Below are 17,043 nucleotides of genomic sequence, written 5' to 3' on the forward strand. Positions count from 1 at the left end.
GTAGAGGCCAGGGGTGTTGCTAAACATCTTACAATGCACAGGAGTCCCATAAACAAAGAATTATCTGGCCCCAAATGTCAACAGCACAAGGTTGAGAAACCCCCATGTTGTAGTACGTGAATGCAAAACAAAAAAGTGCTATAAGCATTCTGATACAATGAGAACACAACTTGAAGATGAAGCCAACATAAGTGGACAGTACTGCTGAGGCAATTCTGGAATTCCAGAGAAGCAGAACCTATGACCCTGGATTGAATTGACCCTGAAACCCATCCTTCCTCTGTATTTAGTTATGAGCCATGAATTCCCTTATTATTTAAGCTAGCTTGAGTTGGGATCTCTGGTAAATGTAGCCAAAGGCTTTCTAACTAATCTACCAATGCATAGTACTCACAATAAAGCTGTAAGTTAAGTCCCCCACCAAAGTTACCATCCCTAAGCACAAGTCTCTTAATGCATGCAGCACTCAGCTAGGGAAGACAAAGAAACTTAACCTCAACTCTTGGGTTGGTAAAGCTTTTCCCAAAAGTTCATTCCAACAATATCTTTGAGAGGTATTAAATTCCATGTTTAGATTTCAAAAAATAAAAGAAAACAAAGTCAGTAGCTGTTTAATTTTGACAGGTTTAATACTATACACAGTTCTGTTACGATATATAATGCTGAAAGCTTAATATTCATTAAGTTTCAATGTCCACGAGTGATGACCACTATGTACTGCAAGTTAGTTGCCCAGTGATAAACGCAGTGTACAGTGGTCTTCAATGATAGTATATATGACTTAAAAGATGGTACAATTTTGGTAGCAGCCTCAACAAAGAAAGAATCACAGAACCACAGAACATGAGAGGTACAAGGGACTGAAGAGAACACCTTGCCCAAATCCCTCATTTCACACATGAGGAGGTTCAAGGGGAAGCAATTCATCAAAAGTCAACCAGTTAATTAAGGGCAAAATTGAAACTACAGTCCAGTTCTCTTAACTCTCAGCCCCAAACTTGAGACAACTTTTAATTATGTGTTAGGAATTCTTCCTTTGCAACCTGTGGTCTTTCTCTTCCTTGCCAGGGATTGTGGCTTGGCAGGAAAGATCAGCTTATAGGAAGGTGGAGAGACACAGGAGGGAAGAATCTCTTAGTGTCTGTACAGGTCCCCGACAGAATGCTAAAGCAAACTACATGGGACTTTAAGTTGTCTTCCCATCTCTCAGAACATACACAGAGAAGAGTCCTAGTTAAATAAAACAGGGATTAGGTACCAGCCAACTGATTCCCGTATTACTCTTTCTTGGCTTTGGAGTACAAGAGTTCTTATCTTCCCAACAGCAGGCCAGGAGATATGCATAGGGTCTTCCCTGGTGGCGCAGTGGTTAAGAATCCACCTGCCAGTGCAGGGGACATGGGTTCGAGCCCTGGTCCAGGAAGATCCCACATGCCGCGGAGCAACTAAGCCCGTGCGCCACAACTACTGAGCCTGTGCTCTACAGCCCGCAAGCCACAACTACTGAAGCCTGCGCGCCTAGAGCCTGTGCTCCGCAACAAGAGAAGACACCGCAATAAGAAGCCCGCGCATCACAACGAAGAGTAGCCCCCGCTCACTGCAACTAGAGAAAGCCCACGTGCAGCAATGAAGACCCAACGCAGCCAAAAATAAATACATTTATTAAAAAAAAAGAGAGATATGCATAAACATGTCCTAGTTCTACAGTGCCTGTATCATCAATAGCTCAGACAACGTCTTAAGTGGTCTGCAGTGGCTCGATTATCACCCGCTTACACGTTGCCGCTCCTTCACGACATCCCGGGGACCCTCCACAACCCTGCTGACAAGTCTGCTTGCTTTTCAAGAACTTGGCACAACAAACACATCCCTGCCCTTCAGAAAAAGGAAGTGACATGAGCGAAACAAAAATCATCTGCTGCAACACTCTGACACTTTAGCCAGTTAAACAAACGGAGCACAGTGGACTAGTTTCAACCTGGTAGGATTTAAAGTAGGGTTTTGTGGAGGCCGCGTTGGGCTCAGGGATATATTTTAATATAGCACTTTATTTTAAAGTAGCTTTATTTTTTATCAGCATTATATCAGCATACATGATATATCAGGAAGAGGAAATCAATGAAACACCCTGAAAAATAAATCACTTCTCAAATTCCATATGATAATAATAGAGATATGAACAGTAGTCAAACATTAACAAAGCCCTATAAAACCATCTGTTTTAGAAATAAGTCTTTTTAATAACAATTCTATACCTCAATCCTAATATCTGCTCTTTCTGGTTACTAAAAATAAATGATCACTTTTGCTTAAATCTGTGGTATAAACACGCATAAGAATATGTACATTTATAACAAAAAATAGTGCTGGAATACAAATATTTTTGGAATAGAGCCTAATACCCCCAAAGAACATGAAAAATCTAGACATTTAAATAAATGGGAAAAAAAAGGGTAATCACCACATGGAGTCCTGGTAAGATATAGCATCAAAATTCCTAGTAAGTAGAGAATGGACTTGAGGACACGGGGAGGGGGAGGTGTAAGCTGGGACGACGTGAGAGAGTGGCACGGACGTATATACACTACCAAATATAAAATAGATAGCTAGTGGGAAGCAGCTGCATAGCACAGGGAGATCAGCTCGGTGCTTTGTGACCACCTAGAGGGGCGGGATAGGGAGGGTGGGAGGGAGACGCAAGAGGGAGGAGATATGGAGATATATGTATACATATAGCTGATTCACTTTGTTATACAGCAGAAACTAACACACCATTGTAAAGCAATTATACTCCAAAAAAGATGTTAAAGAAAAAAAATGTGTTGAATGGATAAACCAATGAATAAATGAACGGATGCAAAAAAAAATTCCTAGTAAGATGAAAGACTCAGGAGGGCATTTTTCCAGAAGATTCACATGCTGACTGACACTCAACCCAAATGTCAATAGCCAAGGAGTACACCCTTGTTTTTGAGCACTTTTCATTTACAACAGAGAGGAACTTGTGACACCGGGCATCTGACCTGCAGACATTTAACGAGAAGTAACAGTAAAAGAATCCTGGGGCTTCCCTGGTGGCGCAGTGGTTGAGGGTCTGCCTGCCGATGCAGGGGACATGGGTTCATGCCCCGGTCGGGGAAGATCCCACATGCCGCGGAGCGGCTAGGCTCGTGAGCCATGGCCGCTGAGCCTGCGCGTCCGGAGCCTGTTGCTCTGCAATGGGAGAGGCCACAACAGTGAGGGGCCCACATACCGAAAATAAAAAAAAAAAAAAGAATCTTATAATATCTCAGAGAATCTTATATTTTACTTTTCTCAACAATCAAAAAAGCACAAATATCCTCATTTGGTTCGCTTTCAGGACTAACCATTTCTCTACTCCTTTAGTTCATTTTTGCCATGATTAAGTCACTATAAATTATTACATAAAAGCAACAAGGATGACAACTAAAAAAATGATAGTTTTATAGTTTTCACTAATGGGGAAAGCTTATACAGTTAATCTTCATGATTCACGAATTCCATACCTGCAAATCTGCCTACTCACTAAGATTTGTAACCCCATACTCTTGGCACTTTCCTAGTCATTTGCAGACATGCACAGGGCAGAGAAAAAAATTTGAGTCAAAAATGTTCCCACCTGAGGTCCAACAAGGGGCCACTCTGCCTTCTTGTTTCAGCTCTTATACTATGCCTGAGTATCGTCCTCACGGTCTATAGAGTACCATGCATTTTGCATTTTTGTGCCTTTTGTTGGTGCTTTGCTGTTTAAATAGCCCCCAAGCATAGTGTTGAAGTGCTGTTTAGTGTTTCTGGAGAAAACACGTGAGTTAGATAAGCTTCTTTCTGGCATGAGTTGGCTGTGAGCTCAATGTTAATGAATCAATAATACACATAAGGTATCTTTAAGCAGAAACACACACGAAACAAGATTATGTACTGATCAACTGATGAAAATGAATGTTGTGGTCAGAGGTTTGCAGGAACCTAATTCTGTATTTCCCCCCAGGAGCAATGGTTCAGTATTCACTAATTCAGTATTCACGGAGACTGCAGAACATAACTATCGTGAATAATGACAATTAACTGGATTGAGATTTCCAGTTAAAAGATCAGTAAGGAGAATGTAGGTTATTAAAATGTGCCAAAAGAATCACAGACCTGAGATCACTGCCAGGTAAAATTGGCAGAACTTGAATTTACATTAAACTAAACTCCTAATACTTCAGTCTCTTTTTTTACCCCAACTGTCTGATGCTACCTTATGTGTTTTTATTTAATATTTCATTGTGTGTTATCCTTATTGGAAAAGGATGCATGTTTTCTATAGCTATTTGGAAAATATAAGAGGGAAAATAAAGAGGGTAAAATATTGTAAGTAAAATCACAAAACTTTTTTTATCAGAAGGAATATGAGTATGTAACTAAGGTCCTTATTTTGCTTTGATAAACAAGACAACCCTAAGAATAGGTATTTTCATGGGAATATTTCTTAAGTGACGAAAACCACCTCGTTTCATGATTTTTATACGCCCTAGGTTTGTAAAAGTGAAGCTGTAGTAAAATGCCATCATCATACATTTCAATAAACTTTTTCTTTAAGAAATAAAAAGCAGGAAAATATATTTTGTAGATGGAATTTATGCTAACCTTGTAACTAAAATATGCAGTCATTGTTAATGATCTACTGCAGTGAAAACTGAACCAAGCATATCATTAAAAATGTTGTCATAGGGGCTTCCCTGGTGGCGCAGTGGTTGAGAGTCCGCCTGCCGATGCAGGGGACACGGGTTCGTGCCCCGGCCCGGGAAGATCCCACATGCCGCGGAGCGGCTGGGCCCGTGGGCGATGGCCGCTGAGCCTGCGCGTCCGGAGTCTGCGGGAGAGGCCACAACAGTGAGAGGCCCGCGTACCGCAAAAAAAAAAAAAAAAAAAAAAAGTTGTCATAACGACATGCCTTGGAGAAGTTGGTTTACTGAACTTTGCTTTAATATCTGTTCTATATCTTTAAGTTATCCTTTTGTTTTTTTTTTGCGGTACGCAGGCCTCTCACTGTTGTGGCCTCTCCCGTTGCGGAGCACAGACTCCGGACGCGCAGGCTCAGCGGCCATCGCCCACGGGCCCAGCCGCTCCGCGGCATGTGGGATCTTCCCGGGCCGGGGCACGAACCCGTGTCCCCTGCATCGGCAGGCGGACTCTCAACCACTGCGCCACCAGGGAAGCCCAAGTTATCCTTTTTTTTAAAACCTCAAGTAACATCCTGAAAAACTTACATTGACTATGGAATAAAATTTAATGTGAAATCTCTCAGAGATTCCCTTATTAATTTCCAAAATCTGAACAACTCTCAACAGGAAATAGAAATCACAAATAAAATAGCCCAGCAGTTTTCTGGTAATTTGGTACAGAATTTTGCTGTACATAATGCTTACATGTGCTTTACTAAGTAGCTAATCTTACAATGAAAGGTTAGACTCAAGGCGCCATAAAACAAAAAGGTGCAAAACATCTTTTAGTTGCCAAAAATCAAATTATCATCTTAACTGTAGCCAGTTATTTCTTTTTTAACTTCATATTTGCAAGTGAGAGGCAAATGTACTTTATAATCTATTATATGAATTAATATTACTTAACAGGGAATCAAACTTTATACTATTCAAACATGATTCCTTTTAATTGAAGATATTAATATATTATTCAATTCTACCCAAACACTAATGTCTAGGGACTTTATTTCCCAAATCTTTCAACAATCCTCTTTCACAACCTGACGACTGAAGTATGCTCCAACTCTGCACAGCTAACAGAGACAACTTCCTTCTCCTTGTGTGCGCCTCCATGCAGTACTACTCAAGGCAGGTGGCATGTGATCAGCTGCCTTCTATTTGAATCCCAAATGAACCTTTGACTACATAAGATGTAGCAGAGAAAGATAATCCAATAAATAATACAATCATTAAAGCTGTGAAAAACAGAAGAATCTTCAGAGTAGTTTCAACAGGCTTTTATTTTATTCCTCAGTTAGGCAAGTTCAGCATATTCAGGACTCATTTCGATCAAACTGCTCCCTCCCTTTCCCATTTCTGAAGCAACATGTGCCTCTTGGCTGGTGTGTCCAACAACATGAGTCACTTCAGACCAGGCCAGGCCAGCCCAACTGGAGAGGCAACAAGGAATATTTACAGTTTCCACCTAAACTCTGGAAGAGTTTTCACTTCACAGCAGGGAGGAAGTAATTAATATTCAAAATGACCTTTGTACAACCAACCAAACAAACAAACAACCCGCTGTGCAAAATGAAGAAAAAGAACTTTAGTAACATGATAGTATACCAGAAACAAATAGGATTACTCTCTGGTAAACTGCATGTTAGTGGTTTCTCACAAGACTAGACAAATATAGGATGGAAAAGGGCTGAGTCAGATGGTGGTAGGTATTTAAACAGTAACATAGTGATACCATTTTGTTTGGTTTGGTTTTGTCTCAAAGTAAGCACAACACTAAAAATCAAAAGAATAGGAAAAGAAGTCATGAATACACATTTCACTCCCCACGGGTATGACGCAGGTCTGTCAGGTCCAGTTCTAGCCACAGGATTAAAGAGCACTATAGAGACTAAAAAGTGAATTCAGAAGGCAAGCAAAAAAATGGCTGAAGCAACAGATTTAGGAGATAATTCAACCAAGAGAAGGAGTTTATAAAGGCTTCAAAACATGTAGAGATCAATCAGAGAGGAGGTTTTCATTTGCTACCAAAACATAGACTGGAAATAGGCATCTTCTGTGACATATATGTGTGATATTGATTACAGCGGCATTAACAATAGTGAAAAAATTAGCTACGACTTAACTGTCCAAGAGAATAATGATTAAATAAATTCTTTCAATCTAACAAAAATGATGGGTTACTAGCAGAGGGAATATGACAAGTATCATGGTACGAGCACTGACCAATCAGAATGGTTATAGTTTGCAACGCCAAGCGTTACTAACACCTGCATGTTGGCGGGAAAGGGGGGTGTGCATCTGTAGAAGCCATGGAGGCACCTGCTGTCAGGCACTTTTTATCAACTGGTTCGGAAGGCTTTCAATTCATTTAAAAAACTCTACCACAGTGCCAGTACATGCTGGCTACATACCATATCTGGCCGTTGGCACGGTAGCAGCTAAGAGCACCAAGTTCTTACTCCGTGCCAGGCACCGCAAAGCATAACTCGCAGCAGCTCTAAGGTGGCCGCTATTATCATCTTTCCTTTACAGACGTCCAAAAAGACTCAGGGAGGTTAAATGACTTGCCCAAGTTCATTCTGCTCACAAATGACAATGCTGAGATCCAATCCCAGGCCTATATGCCAATAAAATTTGGCAACTTTACACTATACCATGTTGCTTCCTAGACTATCTAGCCATATGGTATAACATTATAGGGGAAAAATCAAGATAATAAACTGTAAATAAGATTACTTGACTTGAGGGTGAATTTTTTCTTTCTTTTAAAATTTCCAAATGTTTTATAATATGGTTATATTGCTTTTTTAAAAAAATTTATTTATTTTATTTTTGGCTGTGCTGGGTCTTCATTTGTGCGGGCTTCTCATTGCGGGGACTTCTCTTGTTGCAGAGCACAGGCTCTAGGTGCACGGGCTTCAGTAGTTGCGGTGCGTGGGCTCAGTAGTTGTGGCACAGGGGCTTAGTTGCTCCGCGGCATGTGGGATCTTCCCGGACCAGGGCTGGAACCTGTGTCCCCTGCATTGGCAGGTGGATTCTCAACCACTGCGCCACCAGGGAAGCCCTGCTTTTTTTTTAATGAAAGGTGCATTGGTAAGAAAAACTGTATCATAAAGAAAGATTTTACAACAGAAAATTTTTTTTAAAAATGGAAAGAGTTATTAAAGTTACAAAAATTTTAATGCATTTTTTCCCTTCTAAAACAGGATACTTTTCATATGTCTGAAATGGTTCAACTACTGTTCTAACTTAATAAACAAAGTCACCTATAAGTTATAGCCCTTCTAGAACTAGGATTCTATAATACATTGTCAATCTTTATCAAACAAATCAAAAATATTATTAGTCTAAGAATTATTAGAGAAGGCAAGCCATTCATTCATTCAATTAATATATACTGCCTGCCTGCTATGTGTCAGACATTTGGCTAGTTGCTAGAGAACCCCAAGTTAGTCAAGAACCTGCTTTCATGGAGCATACAACAATTCCAAGATGGCAATTCCTTCTTGGCCTATTTTTAAGCTAAAGTCACTGTGCTAAAGGGCAGAGAGCACCATCTCCAGGCTCAGGAGCAGCAGTCAAGGGTCACCTATTGGGGAAGGGAGGTTGGGCTGATCTATCTCAGAGTTTCACTCCCACCTTGGCCAAGACCAACAATCAAAAAAGAACCCTGAGAAAGTATGGTGGCTCCTGGGAGATCCTTTGGCCCTGAGGGTAATTTCTGTGTCATCTGCTGAAATGTCAAATTTCTTTAGGTCTCTAGGGGAAAAATGGGATAGAAACAAATGATTGGGAAGACAATCAACAACTTCTGGATATTAGCTGGTTTTGAATTTTATGGGTAACGAAAAGAACCCTACTCTTTAACCAAACTATACTTTTTTTAAATAATTAATTAATTAATTAATTAATTATTTTTGGCTGTGTTGGGTCTTCATTGCTGCGTGTGGGCTTTCTCTAGTTGCGGCGAGCAGGGGCTACTCTTCATTGCAGTGCATGGGCTTCTCATTGTGGTGGCTTCTCTTGTTGCGGAGCACGGACTCCAGGCACACGGGCTTCAGTAGTTGCAGCACGCGGGCTCAGTAGTTGTGGCTCGCGGGCTCTAGAGAGCAGGCTCAGTAGTTGTGGCGCACAGGCTTAGCTGCTCCGCTGCATGTGAGATCTTCCCAGACCAGGGCTTGAACCCGTGTCCCCAGCACTGGCAGGTAGATTCTTAACCACTGCACCACCAGGGAAGCCCCCAAGCTGTACCTTTGAGAAGATAATTCTAAAGCTTTGTGAATGTCACAGTACAGACTATGGTTCCAGAACATACATTACCACAATCATTACCAGGCACTTTGGTAGGTCTGATCTGAGAACCTCCTCCTGATCTAAAAACAATGTTTGGGGCTCAAAATGTTAGATAAAAAAAAAATTCACTTGGGGGAATTCCCTGGAAGTCCAGTGGTTAGGATTCCACGCTCTCACTGTGGCGGCCTGGGCCTGATCACTAGTTGGGGAACTAAGATTCTGCAAGCTGTTCGGCATGGCCAAAAAAAAAAAAATTCACTTGGAAGATACAGTAAGTATTGTAACTTCAGGGGTATAAAAACCATTTTTTGCTCATAATAAATAGAAAGATGGTTAAACACTAAGCTACCTCCCCACAAATATCCATTTAAATTAATATGCATACACCCCTATAGACACTTCCTTCATCTTCCTTTACTGTTCTGCCACTCAGTCAGGTCAACCTAATTTCCTTGGAACTAGATCACTTTTCATACTTCTTCAGGTTGCTAAGTAGATAGATATTAAAAAGTGTGCTGAGTGTGACAGTCTGGTGAAAATTTAAGATGGCCAGAAGATCTTTTAAATCAACTGTTGGATCCCATCATGTCTAGAAAAGCAGAGAACTTACATTCACAATGCATTACTCAGTCAGATGCCCCAATCATATGCTAGGCATCTCACCTTCGATATAGCTTGGACTGTCCGAAAGTCATAATTACCAGTGGTACATGGAATGTAGTCAAGACGAGAATGATCTGGAGAGACAAAAGCATGTGGTAAGAAACATAGTCCGATTACATGCTTGCAACAACTGACCATCTGAATGATTGCCAGGAGCCCTGCTTCGTAGGAGCCTACATTGCAATACTATATCTGAAAACCAAGAAGGACCAAGTGATTAGGGCTTACAATGATTCAAAATTTCCACTCATTTTGTTGAGATGGTCTCATCGCCTACACTTGAAGCAGTGAGACAGAGCTAATCAACTCCATATTACAGTAAAGGAAGGATTTAACTATTTTGTATTCACATTATTGTAAGATATTCTCAAGCAAGAATCATCTCTCTGCTTACAGAGGCTAGAATAGGGTGGATGCTCTAATAGAAGTCACTATGTCACATCGGTCCTTTTCTTCTTCCCCCGGCCGTTAGCTCTCCATGAAATCAATTTTTTAAATAAGCATTTTTCTAGAGAAAAATATGCATGAAGGTAAGATTGTGAAAGATTAGAACAAGAGGCTAGGGAGTCGCAAATAGCCATATAACAAATCTTGGAGACAGCAACTGTCTTAGATAAATGGATAAATCATGGGAAACAGGGAACAACTCAAATTTTAGAAGAAAACGAGACCTGCTTGAAGAAATTCTACCAGGAACTTAAAATTTAATTTATAACTTACTCTTCAGTGCCAAAATTATATTTCTTTCAGCTCTTGATACAGCCATCACGTGCCTCAGTGCTCTGGTGCACACATTACTGGAATACTAGAGGGGCATGAGCTATGGTCCCTGACGTTGTCAGGCAGGGTAATAACCGACACAGGTAATGCCAAGCCCTGATTCAAGACTTGAGGCCAATGAATCCTCAGCATCCCTCCTACTAGGAGATGGGCTACATACTAGGATGGATAAGGGGGAGCTTATTGACTCTCCCGTTCCCCCGATCCTGGCAGTACCTCCTCTGTGGTAGGGGAAGGGACAGAAGATGGAGCTAACAGCGATAAGCCCATGGGCGCTACAATCCTTCAACATCAACTGTGGGAAAGGACACCGGAACAATAGAGTTTGGAGGAAAAATGCCAAGATGTGTAATGTGCAGTTTTCCGCTTCCACACAGAAGTCTTCCCTAGTACTGTAAGTCTCCCTTTTCACACATAGCACTCTCTTTCCTCTTTCTTCTTCTTGCTCATCTTGATGCCAAGCAGCCACCAAGGACTAAAAAGGTGTTTATCTTCCTATTATGGAAGAAGGTGGTCACAAGATGTTCCTAGTTCTAAAGCAAAACAAAATCGACCACAGCTTTCTGAAAGTCTGTTCAGCAAACATGCATTTTCTACGACTGAGGTTGGAGACAGTTTCAGAAGGTAAAACACTTAGCGCTTAAACTCCCCAAATCTACACCATCTTCTTGTTAGGATGAATCAACAGACTCAAAACATTACTTACCCCAGTGGTATCTCCAACCCAGGACAAGGATACTGAGCCACTGAGATCATCAAACACATGCTATAAGGGAAAAAAAACCTCAATTTAGAAATGACATCTCCTCTTCAATCTTTGACTTCTTTAAATAATACAGAACACTATTACTTTCAAAGTAATTATGTTTATAATCATAAGGGGATATGGATTCCTGGAACAAAAAAATTTGGACAAGATAGTATTTAACCACTTAACCTAAATTACAAATAAGTTGGAAATTTCAATTCTCTCTCATACAAAGTAAGCCAAGCAGATGAGTTTTCTTCACTGCACCAGATGGGGAGATGGGATAATCTATTTGCCTTCTCCAACAGAACTAAATATAAAGATATAGAAAGTATTCTTAGGATATTTTAAAACAAGAGATCACAGCCCACAATGACAGATATAACTGTAACCCGATCAGCATAGTTAAAATTTTTCTAAGCAGCCTTCACAGTACAGCTGAATAGCTAATAGCTGGATTCCTTCTGCTTCTAGGCTAACGCACCCAAAATGACAAGGGACAGAAGCAAGAGTAAATGTCCTTGTTTCACCTTTTTATTTAATAATAACAACAACAATAATAGTATTAATAATAATAGAACAACCTTAATAGAGATGCGGTGAGTGAGGAGACAAAAACGGGAAAGCTGGTATATTATATCCAAAATATGGTAATCATATTGAAATGCAGCTATAATAATTATTGTCCGTGCTTTTGAGTTTTGGTTTTCAACTACTTTCTTCTCTATTTTTAAAATAATATACATCCATTATAGAAAATGTGTACAATAGATATAATAAAGAAAATATAAATCATTCATAATTCTATCACACAGAGATATTCAAGGTTAACATTATGTGTATAATCTACTGGTCTCTATCACTTTTTTAACCGATAAAGAAATAACACCAAAAAGGCAGCATTAGCACTTGGTAAAAATTTCTTACTATATATATAGAAATGTATATGGTAAGAAATGAAGATCCTTCCTCTTTCCCGCCACAGCCCCACCACCCAGAGGGGTTAGTAGTTTAGTCTATATTTCTACTAAATGTTGACGACTATGCTTTTCTTTTATGAAGACTTATATATTATTAAGATTTAAAAAATCTTAAATATGTCCTGCCTTTCCAAATATGCGCAGTTCCTTAGGAGCTGAGGATATAATTTTATAGTCACGGTATGCCCTGTGCCTACCATGATACTTTGCATGCTCAATAGGCATTTGTTGAAAGTGATTATACATCCTTCCCAAACCACAAAGTTGATCTCAAAATAGAACATGTCCATAAGCAGCTGGTGGGATTCCAGCTGCTTGGTCACTCAAGCCACCATTCCCAACAGACAAGTCTGAAGAAACAGAACTCAAAACACTAACTGTTTTGCTTATCTTTTAATTTTCCTTTGTGGTCCTCCTAAATGGGCCACTGAATTCACCTATATTATTTCCCCCTGTGCTGTAAGTACCTCTGAGGTCGACAGAATCTCTTGTACAATCTCTGTAAATAGTACAATCAGTGCCACACAGACGGCTTGCTCAGTAAGTGCTGGTTAACTCTCAAACGCTCAGAGCTTCTCACAGCCACTGCAGGACAGAAAGGTTATTCATACATGTAAGCCGGCCAAGCATCTGAGAAAAAGTAGGTCTGCTAGAGACATCTGGAGCCAGAAGCTTAAAAACTGACACAGCAGTGCGTCTTGTAAGATGCCACACAGAGCAAGACAGCATGTTCTCTTGAGTGAGGATACAGTGTCTGAAATTACATCAATGAGCTTCTTGAGGAGAGCAGGAATATTCAGAGCTTCCACAAACACCAGATAGATCACATGGGCTAACAGTTACCTAAACAGAGGCTATCTTTCCAAGAAAGGTTCTGGGCACAACAGCTGACTAGGATAAAGGAAAAATCCCATCCCAGGAGCTCTGGCTAGCTTGATCAAGCTTTCACTTTTCAGGCAATGCTCTACACACCTGACCCAATCAGCAGACACTGGAATTACTCACATCTTCCTACTGCTCAGTCACAGAAAGAGGAGGATTATTAGATGACACTAGCAACCCTCAACTTAACCCAAACAAATCAAAGGATAGCTGACCTCATTCATCATCCAGAGTTCCTTTGGGAAAATGCAGGTGAAATTCATGAATTACAATTGTGGTCTGCTACCCTTAACCTTCCCTTCCCTTCCCAACAACCAATTAAATTTTACTTTTGAAAACACACAAACTCACTGAAAAACTCATCCACCTAGAGAAAAAAGCAATTAATTTTTTATATTTCAGTTTTTACCACTCTTATACTAGAGAACGTAAAAGAGAAAAATGAAATCAGATCTAACAACAGACCAGAGCTCAGGTGGAAAGAAAAGGTCATATGGAAAGGAGACAAATCCAGGAGAATGGGGAACCAAGACCCCAGATACAATCCTTCCCCTTCAACGGCAGGATTACAGATGTCCAGGAAAAGGGTGGACAATCTGGTCATAGTTAGGAGACAGAATTTACAAATGTCAGCAAAAGGCCATTAATTCTAATGCTTGATTATTTACCGTGTTTAACACAATGTACATCACTCTACATTACGGTAGTATCTTAGATATTTCAAAACGTGTGTTACTTTTAACTATAGCAACAAGAATCTTGTCTGCCTCCCTCACTAGACCTGAAGCCCATCTGGGGCAGGGACCAAGCTTACTCATTCTGGCAACTAATATATAGCAATGGCACATGGAAGACAATAAATATTGAATTCATTTCCTAGAAGAACTACTTGCAAAGCTCTGAAAAGGAGGATAATGAAGTGAAAAGATAAGGCCAGATCCACTTAATTTCCCCAAGGCAGAAATGAGAATGAAATGTAGAAGTTCTATTCTGAGAGCACTTCTGCTTCTGGCCAAGATGGAGTAACATGGATCAGATTCACCTTCCCACCTGAAGCAACTAAAAAAGCACAGAATATATAAAACAACAGTCTTCAAGACACTGGACTTCCGGCAATGAAGGACAATGATCCCAAACGAGGGCCTACATCTGCCCTAGCTTACTGTCCGGAGATAATTTTCAGGCCACGGTACAAAGAAGAGGAGCCCAGGCAGAGCCCAGAGGTCTTCCTCACTTGAAGAGATGAGCTGATAGTCTGAGGAGGCCAAAGAGGCTGGTGTTCATAGCTTAGTGTATGAAAGAGGAAAGAGCTACAAAGAAAGAGAACAGTGCCAAGTGTTCATCTGAGTACTAATCATCACGTGAATGTGAGGAAACTACCTGAGGCCAGGGAAAAACATACCTGAAAAAATTGAAGGAAACAATATCTGTGTGTCACACAGGACCAGAAACAATTTCTGTTCCCAAAAATCATAGGAGAAAACCACATATTTTACAAGGATTTGGACAGAATACTCAGAAAAGTTTTACCTTGGTAATGAAGAAAAATTAATCCTAGACTAAATGCTATACTAGCCTTGCCTGAAAAGCTTAAGAACAAGACCAAAAACTATTGTTAAGTAACCTAACTACGTCCCAAAACAAAGTTCAAGAATATTTACAGCCATATTAAATATGCAGCACCCAAGAGGATAAAATTCACCACGTCCAACAGTCAATAAAAAATAACCAGGCATGCAAAGAAGAAAACAGGACCCATAATGAAGAGAAAAATCAATCAAACTGACCCGGAAATGACACAGATAATAAGATTAAGGACATTAAAAGTTATAATTATACTCCATATGTTCATTCAAGAAGTTAGAGAATAAACTAACACAACAGTGTAAAGCAATTACACTCCAATATAAAAGAAAAGAAGTTAGAGAACAGACTGAGCAAAGATAAGCATTAAATAAGGATACAGAAGATATAAAAAAAAAGACTCAAATTGGACTTCTAGAGATGAGAATTACAACATCTGAGATGAAAATTATACTGGGTAGGATTGACAGGAAATTAGACATTGTAGAAGAGAAGATTAACAAACTGGAAGACATTCCCAGTGGAAACTATCCAAACAGAAACACACAAAAAACGACCAGAAAGCTACAGTGCTGGACACCCTATGCCAAACAACTAGCAAGACAGGAAAACAACCCCATCCATTAGCATCCATTGGTTCAGTGATAAAAATCTTAAAAGAATCCAGAAGAAAAAATGATTATTACATACAGAGGAACAAAGAATCATAGTAGACTTCTCTCCAGAAACAATGCAAGCCAGTGTATCAACATCTTTAAAGAATAGGAAAAAAAAACTGTAAAGATAGAATTCTATACACAGTGAAAATACCTTTTAATAATGTAGGTCCTGGAGGAGCTGCAAGATGGTGGAAGAGTAAGACGCGGAGATCACCTTCCTCCCCACAAATACATCAGAAATACATCTACATGTGGAACAACTCTTACAGAACACCTACGAAACGCTGGCAGAAGCCCTCAGACCTCCCAGAAGGCAAGAAACTCCCCATATACCTTGGTAGGGTAAAAGAAAAAAGAAAAAACAGAGACAAAGAATAGGGACGGGACCTGCACCAGTGGGAGGGAGCTGTGAAGGAGGAAAGGTTTCTACACACTAGGAAGACCCTTCGTGGGCAGAGACTGTGGGTGGTGGAGGGGGGAAGCTTCAGAGCTGCAGAGGAGAGCACAGCCACAGGGGTGTGGAGGGCAAAGCAGAGAGATTCCCGCACAGAGGATCGGTGCCGACCAGCACTCATCAGCCCGAGAGGCTTGTCTGCTCACCTGCCGGGGTGGGCGGAGCTGGGAGCTGAGGCTCGGGCTTTGGTCGGATCCCAGGGAGAGGACTGGGGTTGGCGGCGAGAACACAGCGTGCAGGGGGTTAGTGAGCCACAGCTAGCCGGGAGGGAGTCCGGGAAAAAGTCTGGAGCTGCTGAAGAGACAAGAGACTTTTGCTTGCCTCTGTTTCCTGGTGCGCGAGGAGAGGGGATTAACAGCGCCGCTTAAAGGAGCTCCAGAGACAGGCGCGAGTCGCGGGTATCAGCACGGACCCCAGAGACGGGCATAAGATGCTAAGGCTGCTACTGCAGCCACCAAGAGGCCTGTGTGCGAGCACAGGTCACTATCCACACCCCCCTTCCTGGGAGCCTGTGCAGCCCGCCACTGCCAGGGTCCCGTGATCCAGGGACAACTTCCCCGGGAGGACGCATGGAGTGCCTCAGGCTGGTGCAATGTCATGCTGGCCTCTGCCGCCGCAGGCTCGTCCCGCATCCGTACCCCTCCCTAGCCTTGACCTGAGTGAGCCAGAGCCCCCGAATCAGCCGCTCTGTTAACCCAGTCCTGTCTGAGCGAAGAACAGACGCCCTCAGGTGACCTACACACAGAGGTGGGTCCAAATCCAAAGCTGAACTCCCGGGAGCTGTGCGAATAAAGAAGAGAAAGGGAAATTTCTCCCAGCAGCCTCAGGAGCAGCGGATTAAATCTCCGCAATCAACTTGATGCATCTGTGAAATACCTGAATAGACAACGAATCATCCCAAATTGAGGAGAAGGACTTTGGGAGCAATATCTATATCTATATCTATATCTATATATATAGATATTTCCCTTTTTCTCTCTTTGTGAGTGTGTATGTGTATGCTTCTGTGTATGTTTTTTGTCTGTATAGCTTTGCCTTTACCATTTAACCTAGGGTTCTGCCTGTCTGGGGTTTTTTTTGTTTTTTTTTTAATTACTTAAAAAATTTTTTTTCTTAATTATTTTTATTTTAATAACTTTATTTTATCTTCTTCTTTCTTTCTTTTTTCTCTCTCTTTTATTCTGAGCTGTGTGGAGGACAGGCTCTTGGTGTTCCACCCAGGCGTCAGGGCTGTGCCACTGAGGTGGGAGAGCCAAGTTCAGGACACTGGTCC

The 17,043-nt window shown here is 41.1% G+C and overlaps 1 protein-coding gene across 6 annotated transcripts in view; it reads right to left on the reverse strand.

Annotated features, from left to right (window-relative positions):
- SORT1 (sortilin 1) overlaps positions 1-17,043 on the reverse strand; it is a gene marked incomplete at its 3' end in the record, with an annotated part of 74,969 nt that overhangs the window by 34,946 nt on the left and 22,980 nt on the right. For 5 of the 6 annotated variants that reach the window (XM_079902432.1, XM_079902435.1, XM_079902433.1 and 2 more), the window contains exons 2-3: positions 11,170-11,229; positions 9,684-9,757 (exon numbers count right to left, since the gene is read on the reverse strand). In XM_079902432.1, the coding sequence (XP_079758558.1) occupies positions 9,684-9,757; positions 11,170-11,229 (134 nt within the window). Of the gene's footprint in view, positions 1-9,683; positions 9,758-11,169; positions 11,230-15,916; positions 16,065-17,043 lie in introns of all 6 variants that reach the window. The other variant, XM_079902436.1, reaches the window with a different exon arrangement.

The sequence above is a fragment of the Stenella coeruleoalba genome (assembly GCF_951394435.1).
Source record: "Stenella coeruleoalba genome assembly, chromosome: 1".
Lineage (NCBI taxonomy): Eukaryota > Metazoa > Chordata > Mammalia > Artiodactyla > Delphinidae > Stenella > Stenella coeruleoalba.